Source organism: Mytilus galloprovincialis, chromosome 12, assembly GCF_965363235.1.
Source record: "Mytilus galloprovincialis chromosome 12, xbMytGall1.hap1.1, whole genome shotgun sequence".
Lineage (NCBI taxonomy): Eukaryota > Metazoa > Mollusca > Bivalvia > Mytilida > Mytilidae > Mytilus > Mytilus galloprovincialis.
In genome coordinates, this window is record NC_134849.1 from 11,106,371 (window position 1) to 11,119,862 (window position 13,492).

The window sequence follows — 13,492 nt, forward strand, 5'->3', positions numbered from 1 at the left end:
TGTTACCCGTCATACTTTGAACGACAAAATTATCTTATGTGTACCTGTGCGAATTTCAAACGAGCAATTTAACATCAGTACTTAAAACCTTCCATCCTTTATGGGTGGATTTTACATAGATAAATAATATCGTATAATATAAGCAAAATGAGAATGTTAAAGATGTATGTCTTTTTGTGTTTCTCCGTTACATATGTTTTTTTTTATGGTGATTAGGATGATAACACAATGTTGACTGCTGTACATGAACCTCTATTTTTGACATTTTTATCTATTGTGTCTGTTTGTTTTGTACACGCATCGTTGAAAACATAATTGAATTTGATGCTACTGTCATACAAGTTAGGGGTTTAGCTAGCTATAAAACCAGGTTCAATCCACCATTTTCTACAAAAGAAAATGTCTGTACCAAGTAGGAATATATGACAGTTGTTTTCCATTCGTTTGATTTGTATGAACTTTTGATTTTGCCTTTTGATTTTGAACTTTCCTTATTGAATTTCCGCGGAGTTCAGTATTTTTGTGTTTTTTCTTTTTACACATCAAACGATTGGATAACAACTGTCATCTTCCTGATTTTGTACAGGCATTTACTTATGTAGAAAAGGGTGAATAAATTTTGTTACATATCTAGCTAAACTTGTTTGACAGTCGCATAAAATTACATTACATTGACAACGATGTGTATAGAAAACAAACAGATATAAGAGGTTAAAATATAAAACAAAGGTATAGCAGTCAACATTATCTTATAATCTTAATCACTATAAATAGGTCAACAAAGAAACACGCAAAAGAATGTAGACAAGGCACATACGCAAACATGAAAGACAAGAATACACAAATTTAACATTGCACAATAACAGAATGAAGGGATGTATAAGTACCGAGCCACGTCAAATGAATATCACTAAAAAATAGACAAAACAAGAGGATTATGAAGATCAAGATCGTTATCGTCTTTACCTTACAGATGAATTATGAGAGATAACGACCTTGTACGATTTTATGTTAAAGGAGGATTAGAAAAAAAAAATGAGAAATTTATCGAATGTATATTACAGGAGGATAATGATAAATTAAGACTGTAATCGATAATACATTTTAGCAGGATAATGATTAATAAGAATAAGATAAGAATTTCATATAACAGTAGAATAATTATAAATGAAGAACTCTGTCGATTTAACAATCTAAGATGATCATGCTAGATTAAGTTCTTTATCGATTTGAAATTACAGGAAAAATTTGATAGATTGGCGCTTTTTCGCCTCTCTTTTATGATATATTTCGATCTTTTCAATTTGTACATAACAGGAGCTCATTATAATACAGGACCCTATATAGTTCATATAACAGGAGGTTTATGATATATTACGACTTCTACCAATATAAAATAACAGGAGAATTGTTATGAACAAAGACCTTTATCTATTTTAGATTACACAGGTCGTATGGTAGATTAAAACCTAAATCGATTTTACATTCCAGGATTATTATGATAGATTAGGACCTTAATCGATTTAACATTACAGGTGGATAATGCAGGATTGAGACCTCTTTCAATTTCACATATCAAGAGGATAATGATAGATAACGAAATCTATCGATTTAACAATACAGGTGGATTTTGAATGATTAAGACCTTTATAGATTTTTCATTGCAGCAGTATTATGATTGATTTATTACATTATTTATTTTACATAACATAAGGATAATCATCAATCAAGATCTATTTTGATTTTACTTTAAAACTTGATACTGCGAAAAAAAGCCATCTCTGAATGACACATATCAAGAGGACTATGAATATAATAGATTGACACTGTTTTCGTTTTTCCAGCAAAGGATGATAATGAGTCTGGCCTTTACCGATTTTGAATTACAACAGGATTATAATATATCAAGACCTATGTCGATTTTACAGTAACGGAGGTCAACTATAGATTATAATCTCCAATGATTTTACATTACAGGATAATTATTTTCAAAATTTCAGTACATGAGGTTTATATTGCACTGTTACACTACTGTCCCAGGTAAGGGGGAGGGAGAGTATGCCTTCTATGTAGTTTAATCCACGTCACATCCTGTCTCCATGTCAGGAGCCTGTAATTCAGTGGTTTGTTGTCTGATGCTATTTGACATACTTGTTTGTCGTTCATTGTTTTGTACATAAATCAGGACGTTAGTTTACTCGTTTGAATATTTTTACATTGGCAATCATACCCCATCTTCTTGTTGAAAATTGTTTGTCAGCAGAGGGAAATTTCGTAAAATAGCGTTTAAAATGTATACTTTTTCACATTTATATTAAAGGATAATGATAGATAACAAACTCTATGGGTTTTACATTACAGGAGTATTATGGGATATTACGACTTTACCGATTTTACATTACAGGAGAATTATGCTAGATTCAGACCTTTATAGATTTTACATTATAAATCAGGATTATCCGTCTTTATTACAGGAGTATGATGATGAACGTGGAATTTTTATTGATTTTACATTTCAGGTTGATAATCCAATGTTAAGAACTTTCACATATCAAGAGGATAATGTTAGATAAAGACGTGTATCGTTTTTCAATGAACGAAGAATAATGAGAGAATACGACCACTACCGATTTTATAATGCAGGAGGACAATGATAGATTACGAACTCTAACGATTTCACATTACAGATGAATACTTGTATCGATTTCAAATTTCAGGAGGATTATGCAATATTAACCCCTTTATCGATCTTACATTACATTAGGATTATTATAGATCAAGATCTTTGTCCATTTTACATGATTATATATGTGAGGACGATTATGATAGATCAAGATCTCAATCGATGTTAAAAGAGGGACGAAAGACACCAAAGGGACAGTCAAACTCGTAAATCTAAAACAAACTGACAACGCCATGGCTAAAAATGAAAAAGACAAACAGAAAAACAATGATTATACATTCCGGGGGTCATGATAGATTAAAACCTTTATCGATTTTACATAATTTTACAGTTCAAGATTTTGACAGATTAAGATACTTTGTCAATTTTACATTTCAGGATCTTTTAGACGATATAAGGATTCAAGCGTATTCACTTGCAAAAGTTGTGCTACTGTGCTTCTCCATCATCGACAGGTCATCCTTCGAAAACATAGAGAAGAGATGGATACCGCAAATTCAACTCCATTTCCCACGCTTAGCTAAAGTGTTAGTTGGTTGCAAAGCTGGTAATTATTCGTTTTTTTTCATATTTTGTGTGGTCATCCTAGGTTAGGCATGGCTATCAATTTTGAGGTTCTTATCAGGCCAGTCACGTAAATTTGAAATATGTGGATAATGTTATCTTTGTAAGTACGAACACAATCGCTATGCATACGTGAAATAATTCGAATTAAAAATTCTTGGTCTCGATCGTGCATAATGAACGAATATCACACGCACTCAAATCGGTATCAAATGTAAAACAAATCTACACAGATTAAGATTAAAATAACTGTATATTCAACATAGGTCAAGTTGTAAATGGCACAAAGCCTACGCTATCAATTATTGTAGAAAGAAAATATTGGTAATCTAAAATCAGTAGAAAACTCACAGATATGGCATCGTATACATATATATGCATCTTCAATTAATTGTGTCTTTATATTATGTCATTTACTAACAAGTCTTGATACTTCACTCCTGTTTTTTTATAACACACATTAGACATAAATAAGAAGATGTCGTATGAGTGCAAATGAGAAAACTCTACACCCAAGTCACAATATATAAAAAAGTTAACAATTATAGATCAAAGTACGGCTTTCAACACAAAGCCTGGGTTCACACCGAACAACAAGCTCGAAAGGCCTCCAAAATAAAGCATAAAAAGGATCATCATAACAAGGATCAATCTCATACTAAAATTATCTCAAACCTATATTACCACCTTATAGTCGCTAGTGGCCAAAATATAATAAAGTAATTAATAATTTAACAACAATTCTAACAATCAGGCTTTTAAAAGTTGATTCAAATGTTTGCTTCTAAAATGTCGTATGTGAACTTGAACATTTTCGTAAATGGCTGTGAACATGGTGAAGTTAAAAGTTGATATTTCTGGATACCACAAAAATGAAGACGTAAAAGTTTTTAATTCCCAAACAATACAATATTTTTAAAGTTTACATGCGACTTTTTAGAAGCAAACTTTACCGACAATTGACATTGTCAATTTTGTCAAATGTCTTTAAGATTTTCTGGAATATCAGAGATTTTCTCCCTCCAAACCAGGTTTTGTGTGAAAAGGTGATTTAAGCAAAAAAGTCATATACGACTTTTTTTTAAGCCCATTCACGTCTTGTTTTCCCTCAGTACTTGCCTTCTAGTTATTAATCTATTTGTTTTAGCAACAAGTATATTTTTACAGCTATAATTGTCAGATGGCTGATCGTATCCAATTGAAACCTTTAATAGATAAATACCAGATAAGTCCAATCAAAAGCAGTCAGTCATACGTCTTTTGAAAAAGCTAGATCAAGTGATTTCACACCGATGTTAATGAAATTAGTGTGGCTAGCTTAATCTTTAGATTTTTATGCAATTTGTTGGATTGTTGGTGGTTTAATCAATGTTCGATGTTTTTCTTTCGACTATTATTGTCTCGCCTTTTTACTACTGTTTTATTCATTGTCCGATTGATATCTTCCACCTGTTTTCTAATTTCTGACATACAATCATCGTCAAATCTGGTAATTGTAGAGTTTTCGGATTTCCAGAGATAATAAACTTTGACAAGGATTGCAATAATCAAACATATTTCAGATTTAAGAGTTTCAAATGCAGATACCTGCATAACTACATCGGAAGCAGATACTTTTGCCAGAGATCACAACATGCCATATTGCGAAACAAGTGCACTTACTCAGATTGGATTACAGATATGTTTTGAACAAGCTGTAAGTTGTAAATCACCTCATTTAAATTAAAATTTGACCGATTGTAGATACGCATAGCGGGAGATGCCCGAAAAGGAGACGCATACCATGTTGATGCATTCGATCAAGCTGTATTTGAGGATCATGCGATTTCCCCATACTTTTTTACGAACTTGATTTGTATCTTTTTTAAGGATTTAAAATATTTAGACAGCAGTAAATACTATTCCCTACAATTAAAGCATTGGTGATGGAATATTTCGGAACAGCACAACAGTGCCATCATTGGACAATAGTAGTATGAGAAAATATGAAAAAAACGAACAAACAAATGGCAATATAAGATTGAAAATTATACGGCGCCGTTACATATGCTGAGTTATTAGTTTGTCTTATTCACACTGAATTATGAAATAGGCTCAGCACTGATCACTGCTATGATCAATTTTGCTTCGACATGACTACGAAACTATACAACGGTAGCTTTGCTTGGTTTTAAATGCTACTTGGTATTAGTCAAGAAACAAAAACCAGGTAGGCAATCTTTGGATATAGTTTCATCGTAAAAAGAGAGAAAATACATCGAGCGAAGACAGAAAACACTTGATCAAAAATAAAAACGACGAATAGAAAAAAATAAAACCAATGAAAAATCTTCCGACAAAAAAACAAACAAACAAAAAACATTTTGCAACTTCAAACTATCCAACCTAAGCATGTACACTGAGAGGGTAGGCAGTTCTGTCTCCACAATTGGCCCCTTCTGTTTGTTTAGTTAAACACCTTTACAATGTCTACTTATTATCTCATTTTATAAAAGGAAAAGATAAAAAAAATATGCATTTTTGTGTGTTTGTTGGCACAAAATATTTTCATATGTAAACGTCGAAAAGTAATATTAAAATAATCAAGTAAAATTTGACGCACCGGAATTTCCGGATTATATACATCGTAAGTTCCGGAAATTCGATTCTTTCTACATGTAATTTTACCAAGTTTTGTATTCTATGTTTTAGATAATTGAAGTAGTAAATTCGTAAACGATGATCGTCGCAATTTGATTATCGTTACCGAATCCACTACTTATTTTCAATTCTCTAGCTTAACTTATTTCTAGTAAAATGACTGAGTGTATGATGAACGTTTTGATAATAAATCAGCAGAATTTCATAAAGGTAATTTCGTTTTTTTTTTGGCCTTTTGTTTTACTATAATAGCTGTAAATGATTATATTCACATGGTTCACATCTATATTAAGAAATGACAAGATTACATGCGTTTAGTATAACTTAGATTGCGTGTTAGCTCGCCTTTTAAATTCAAACTTCGTATTGGTAAACATACAATTTATTTTTGTTTAATCAGTACAAACTATTGAAATTACATAGATTCTGTTATTTATAATTTATTTTAAAAGATATATATTAATATACATAATTAATTTATCGTGTTTTGTAAATTAAACTACCAAATTTCAAAATCTTTGAAATTTATATATATATAATATTTAGCAACACCTATTAGTATAAAGTAGTTTTAGGGCAGGCTACAATTTAGTCGTACTTATTCAAATCTATTTTATTATCGTAATTGCCACAAACCTACCATTTCTTGAAGCTTCATTACATAATGCTTTCAAAATGAATAAAATTATGCGCTTCAGCTATTTATTTTTGGAGGTCAATTTGGTTCAATATCAAACTTTAAACATTCAACATTCAAATTTTGATAAAAGATTGAACATTCGATATCAACATTTAATATACAAAAAAAAATCTTTTTTTTTGTCAATTTATTATTATTTTTTTTTTTTTTTTTTTTTACTTTTAAGATTAAATATTCGATTTTCAACATTCAACATTCGTCTTCAACATTCATCATTTGTTTTCAACATTAAATATTCGATTTTCAATATTCAACATTCGTCTTCAACATTCATCATTCGTTTTCAACATTTGATTTTCAACATTCAACATTCGATTTAACCATTCAACATTCGTTTTCAACATTTGATTTTCATCATTCAACATTCGTTTTCAACATTAGATTTGCAACATTCAACGTTCGTTTTCACCTTCAACATTCGTTTTCAACATTCTATTTTTAACATCCGTTTTCAACACTCAACATTCGATTTTCAACATTCGTTTTCAACACTCAACATTCGTTTCTACCATTCGATTTTCAACATAAAAGATTCGTTTTTAACATTCAACATTCAACATTGTTTTTGCTAAAGAAGTGTTTTTAATTTTTTTTTTCAACATTCATTTTCAACATTTAACATTCGTCTTCAACATTCATCATTCGTTTTTAACATTCATCATTCGTTTTCAACATTCATCATTCGTTTTCAACATCCAACATATGTTTCCAACACTCAATATTCCTTTACAATTATCGGTTTTCAACATTCTTTTTTACATTCAACATTCGTTTTCAACATTCGTTTTCAACATTTGATTTTCAACATTCAACATTCGTTTTCAACATTCGTTTTCAACATTCGTTATCAACATTCGATTTCAACATTTACCATTCGTTCTCAACATTCGATTTTCAACATTCAACATACCTCAGGAATAGATTTCCTTTACTGTATGTGGCAAAACTTTTAGGAATTTTTGATCCTCATTGCTCTTCAATTATTTTGGCCTTTTTAGCTTTTGTTAGCGTCACTGATGGGTCTTTTGTAGACAAAACGCGCGTCTAGCGCAAATACAAAATTGCAATCCTTGTATCTATAATGAGTTTCTTTTAACATTCAACATTCGTTTCCAACATTCATTATTCGTTTTCAACATTCGATTTTCAACATTCGTTTTTCAAAGCGAATGTTAAATGTTGGAAATTGAATGTTGAAAACGATTGTGGAATGCTGAAAACGAATTGGAATACCATAGATCGAATATTGAACACGAATATTGAATGTTGAAAACGGATATTGAATGTTGAACACGGATATTGAATGTTGAAACCGAATGTTGAAAGTAGGAAAACGAATGTTGAATGTTGAAAATTGGATGTTAGATGTTGAAAATCGAATGTAAGATGTTAAAAATCGAAGGTTGAAAACGAATATTGCATGTTTAAACGAATACTGCATGTTGAAACGAATGTTGGATATTGAAACGATGTTGAATGCTGAAAATTAAATGTTAAAAACGTACGTTGAATGTTGAAAACGAATGTTGAATGTTGTAAACGAATGTTGAATATTGCAAAGCGAATGTTGAAAACGAATGTTGAATATTGCAAATCGAAAAATGAAAACGAGTGTTCAATGTTAAAAAAACAAATAACAAATGTTGAAAATCAAATGCTTAACACACATGTTGAATTATGAATGGAAAAACCAATGTTGAAAAATAATGTTAAAAACGAATGTTGAAGAAAAAATATATGAATGTTGAATGTTAAAGACGAATGTTAAATGTTGAAAAATAATGTTAAAAACGAATGTTGAAGAAAAAATATATGAATGTTGAATGTTAAAGACGAATGTTAAATGTTGAAATCAAATGTTTGAAACGAATATGGAATGTTGAAAACGAATGTGGAATGTTGAAAACGAATGTGGAATGTTGAAAATCGGATATTGAAAACAAATGTTTAATGTTGAATATTGAACCAACTTGACATCAGTTATTTTTGTTATACATTTTGTTTAAACTGTTTCCGTTCCTTTAAGATCAAGTTAAGATTATTTTAGCGTTATTAGATAAGGCATTGATCGTCAACCAGTCAAAAACAAAAAAAGATATCTGTGGTACGCATATCTGAATCCCTAGCAGAATTACTCTTGCTACAGATGTTGAATTATATTGATTTTATACACTTATCATCTAGCTGTTGATAGCCGTGGTCGTTAAGTCGTTGGTAACGAAATGCATAACGGTATTATTAAGAGTACATAGTCCAAACCTTATACCCGGAATGAAATTTTTCCATCGTAAATTTCTTCTCGACAAAACCATTTCTTTAACCTTAGATGTACTATACATATATCATTTGCATATAATGGAGACGATTTTGTTTTGTTGACGTGATTTATTTTTTAACTTTTTATAATCACACAAAGAAAAAGTAATTGATAGTATGGTACTATTAGAGGACTAAAGCCATAAGTAAGCATTTGCGATGATGAAAAGGCAAAGTGAAAGTCCTTGTACGTTAAAGGTACAATTGTAATAGGCATATGGATGTAAATTTAATCAAGGAATTGTACTAATATATACAATTACTTGATTCTATAGTGATTTCGACTTTTGTGTTATAGCGACAACTGTATACAGGTTTGTCAGTCCATTATAACGATGTTAAAAATCTACCATGTACAAACATGACATTCTGAATAACCCTTCTCATGCTTTTAAAAGAAAATGTTTTATTCATTGTTTTTTTCTTGTCATTTAATATTTTCATAGTGCTATATAATTATACTCAACAACGTTCAAATGTAAGACACATTTTTCCTTAAAAAAACAACCCAAATAAAACTGAAATAAATTTGAAAAGAACATAATTAAACACACGTAAAATATATATTTTATAGATTTCAAAGTTAAACAAATTATTAATGAGACAGAAATCCAGTTTATTGACATTTTTGACAAATAAGCGCTTTCAGTGTATAATTTATATACTTTGGTTTAATTTTTTTCATGGATTCCAATTTTTGTAGATTAAGGAAAACTTACATGTTTGTTGATATTCAGTTTCGTGGTTTTGCCGAAATATGCATAGAAGCCTATATAAAATACGGCATTCGTTGAACATTTAATTTCCTGGTTAACCTGTTCCCACGATATCTACAAAAATTGATATCAAATACCGCAGTCCCAATAGGCCACGATCGCATTACGATCTGTGAAAAAAAAATGAAAATGTTGACGATCGTAGTATGATCGTGCAGATCGCAGTAAGGTCAATTTCTCGCTACATTGAAGACCTGTTGGTGACCTTCTGCTGTTGTTTTTTTATTTGGTCGGGTTGTTGTCTCTTTGACACATACTCCATTTCCATTCTCAATTTTATCGTAATACGGTCGTGGTGAGGTCTAGATGATCGTGATGAACGTGGCAAACTTTGAACATTTTCAAAACAATCGTGGTGCAGACGTTGCGAAATCAGGTCTCAGTAGAAGTGTATTGAGAGCGCAGTACAATCGTAGTAAGATCGCAAAGGTCCCTATACCATCGTAATAATAATACTTTATCCCGAAAGCAATACAGCTTATAGGATACATATACACAACTTTGCACCAATTTAAGAATTTTATAAGAGATATATAATATATATAAATATAAGGTGTGCACGAAAGAACATAAAATATATAATTCATAATACAAAATACGAAATACGAGCGGAGAATGATATAATACTTTAATAAAGTGAGAACAAAAATATTGTTTACTGCAATTATTTTTTTTTTTTTCTGCAGATTTTAGAAATATACCTAAGTTATTCAATTCTTTAATATTTCTGACAGATAACAACTGAATAAGTTTCTCCATTAACACTTTTTTATATACTTTTCTCGAATTTGACTATGTTTTTTACATTCAAGCATAAAATGGTATTCATCTTCAATAGAACTAGTATTACCATTTGTAAATAGTTTATTATTTTTATCAACATAATAATATCTACCTGTTTCTATATTTAATATATGAGCTGATATAAGATATTTACAAATGTATGGTTTGTATATATAATTTACAAGTCTATCTAAATAAAATTAAAATATGTGTGTACTATACATGTATCTATCCAAATGACATTTATTTGAAGTCTCAAAAACATAGTTAACTCACTAATGAATGCACCAAGCATTCTTTCTTTTAATTGCAATAGAAAAATATCTTTAAAAACTACACTTTGGTTTAACCAAACATAATTAAATCCATATATAAACAAAATATCTCTAATTTTACAACACCTGTTTTGTTTATACATCTCATCATGATAACAATTCTTTAATATACAATTTTCTGTACTCAAAATTTTGAACTAATATTTGACCATTCTTTACTGTCTTTCAATGTACATTGGCAATCTACCTAATTCACAATAAAGCATATAAGTTACACCGCTCATTTTGACTTTAAGAATACGTTTTAAAAAGTACAAATGGACTTTTTTTCGACATTTGGTGCCATATGAAATCCCCATAGTTCCGAGCAATAATTCAGTATACTTGCTACATAAGTATGAAATTATAACAACACAGTTTCAGGATTATAATAATCATCATGTATTTTATTGAATATACTAAACAAAGCCTTTTTACCCTGTTCTGATAATTTCTGTTGAGTATTTGCAAAGTTACCAGTATAATGAAATAAAATTCCAAAATACATGAACTCGTTACATATATTAATAGTCTTTCCATTTATATACCATTGCTCTTCTGGTCTAATTTTCCTTCTGTTTCTAAAAAACTACACTTTTGGTTTTTGACAAATTTATGTACAAATCATACTTATTTGAATAAACATTTACAGCATCGATCATCTTTTGTAGATCAGTAATACTTTCACTAAATAAAACCATATCGTCAGCGTAAATTAACAAGTACAGATTTAACATTTTTAAGTTCATATGATTTACAATTTTGTGTTATAAGTTCTAACTCCATATCATTTACATATAATTAGAACAACAGAGGAGACAAGGATTCCCCTTGCATTAGACCAACAGTACATTAAAAAAAAATCTGAAAATTTTCAATTAAGTTTTGCACAGGTTTGAATTCGCTATACATAGATTTAATGACATTTAAAATAGAATTGAGAATGGAAATGGGGAATGTGTCAAAGAGACAACAGCCCAACCAAAGAAAACAACAACAACAGAAGGTCACCAACAGGTCTGAAGCGAGAAATTCCCGCAGCCGGAGGCGTCCTTCAGCTTGCCCCTATACAAATATATACTAGTTCAGTGATTATGAACGCCATACTAATTTCCGAACTGTACACAAGAAACTAAAATTGAAATAATACAAGACTAACAAAGGCCAGAGGCTCCTGACTTAGGACAGGCGCAAAAATGCGATGGGGTTAAACATGTTTGTGAGATCTCAACCCTCCTACTACATCTCAAGCAAATTTAGAAAAGTAAACACATATCAATACGCATATTAAAATTCAGTTCAAGAGAAGTCCAAGTCTGATGTCAGAAGATGTAACCAAGGAAAATAAACAAAATGACCATTATACATAAATAACAACAGACTACTAGCAGTTAACTGGCCTTTGTTAGTCTTGTATTGTTTTAATTTCAGTTTCTTGTGTACAATCTGGAAATTAGTATGACCTTCTGCTATTGTTTTATCTATGGTCGGGTTGTTGTCTCTTTGGCACATTCCCCATTTCCATTCTCAATTTTATATAATACATGTTGTATTTGTCGTTCCGCCATTTTTACATCTTTGCCACGCCCACGTATTCTTGTAGATTTTTGTGGGTTGACTGTACTGTTACCGAGAAATCTACGTATTAATCAGAAAAAGAAGGAATGAACTGTATGATTGATATAGAACACGATTTTGATATTATTGCTGAGAACATGGTAAGATCGTAAGAACGTATTATAATCGTGGTAAGAACGTGTTATAATCGCAAAAGAAGCGTGGTACGATCGTGTTGCAATCGGATAACTCGTGATACGGTCGTAGCAAGAACGCAATGAGCGTAGAAAGATCTTGATACGCGTTAGGAGGTGGGGAAATAAGCGCGGTGAGATCGTGGTATAATCGTAGCGGGATCTTGTAGAAGCGTAATGAGGACGGAGTATCATCGTGAAAGCAATGAAAATGTACATGTTCATGCCGCTCATACCGCGACCTCACCACGATTTGAACCTATTTAAAATCGCGGTGAGCGTTGTGCGGTCGTGGTCTTGTAGGCTGGGGCTTTACGAATACTAATAAAGACACAGTATTGGTTTATGTCAGCACTCATGGTATAGTAGTATCATGCAAAGACTGAAGACTCTACTGATTTGCGATGAAAATAAGCGATAGTTCGAACCCTTTATATGCAGCCCGTTTTTGATAGGATAAAATATAGTAAGTTAAAAGTTTAAACTTATAATATCAGTTATCTTAAGTTCAGTGGATTATTAAAAAATAATCTACTGTAAGAACAATAGACTGACGTCAGAGAAATTGGTTAAAATCTCCAAAAGTGAATCATCGTGGGACATAATGGAACCCAGGGAAACCATTTTAAATACGAATTGCAAAATCGGGTCCCAAATTTTTAGCATTTTCTTTTAACATATATGACTTTTTGACTGTGTATAAACAACGCTGATGTTAATTATAAAGTCTTGCCGACTATTTCATTTAAAACAACGAATTTAATGCTCAATCTTGTTGAAAGTATTTCTCCATTAGATGCACGCAAATGGCAATCTGTTATATTCCAATTTTTCTCCCTATTTATCTTTTTTTTTACATAACAAAATGTCTGAATACCAATAACCGAAATACAACAGGTATAACAACTGAATAGTCACGGACATTGATTGATTATTGAAAAAAAACGGAATTTTCTTTATAAATA

At 30.8% G+C, this 13,492-nt stretch overlaps 1 protein-coding gene across 1 annotated transcript in view; it reads left to right on the forward strand.

The window, feature by feature from the left end:
* LOC143055203 (uncharacterized) overlaps positions 1–13,492 on the forward strand; it is a 47,421-nt gene that overhangs the window by 27,785 nt on the left and 6,144 nt on the right. The window contains exons 7-8 of the mRNA XM_076228340.1: positions 3,062–3,230; positions 4,810–4,943. Of these exons, the coding sequence (XP_076084455.1) occupies positions 3,062–3,230; positions 4,810–4,943 (303 nt within the window). The remainder of the gene's footprint in view (positions 1–3,061; positions 3,231–4,809; positions 4,944–13,492) is intronic.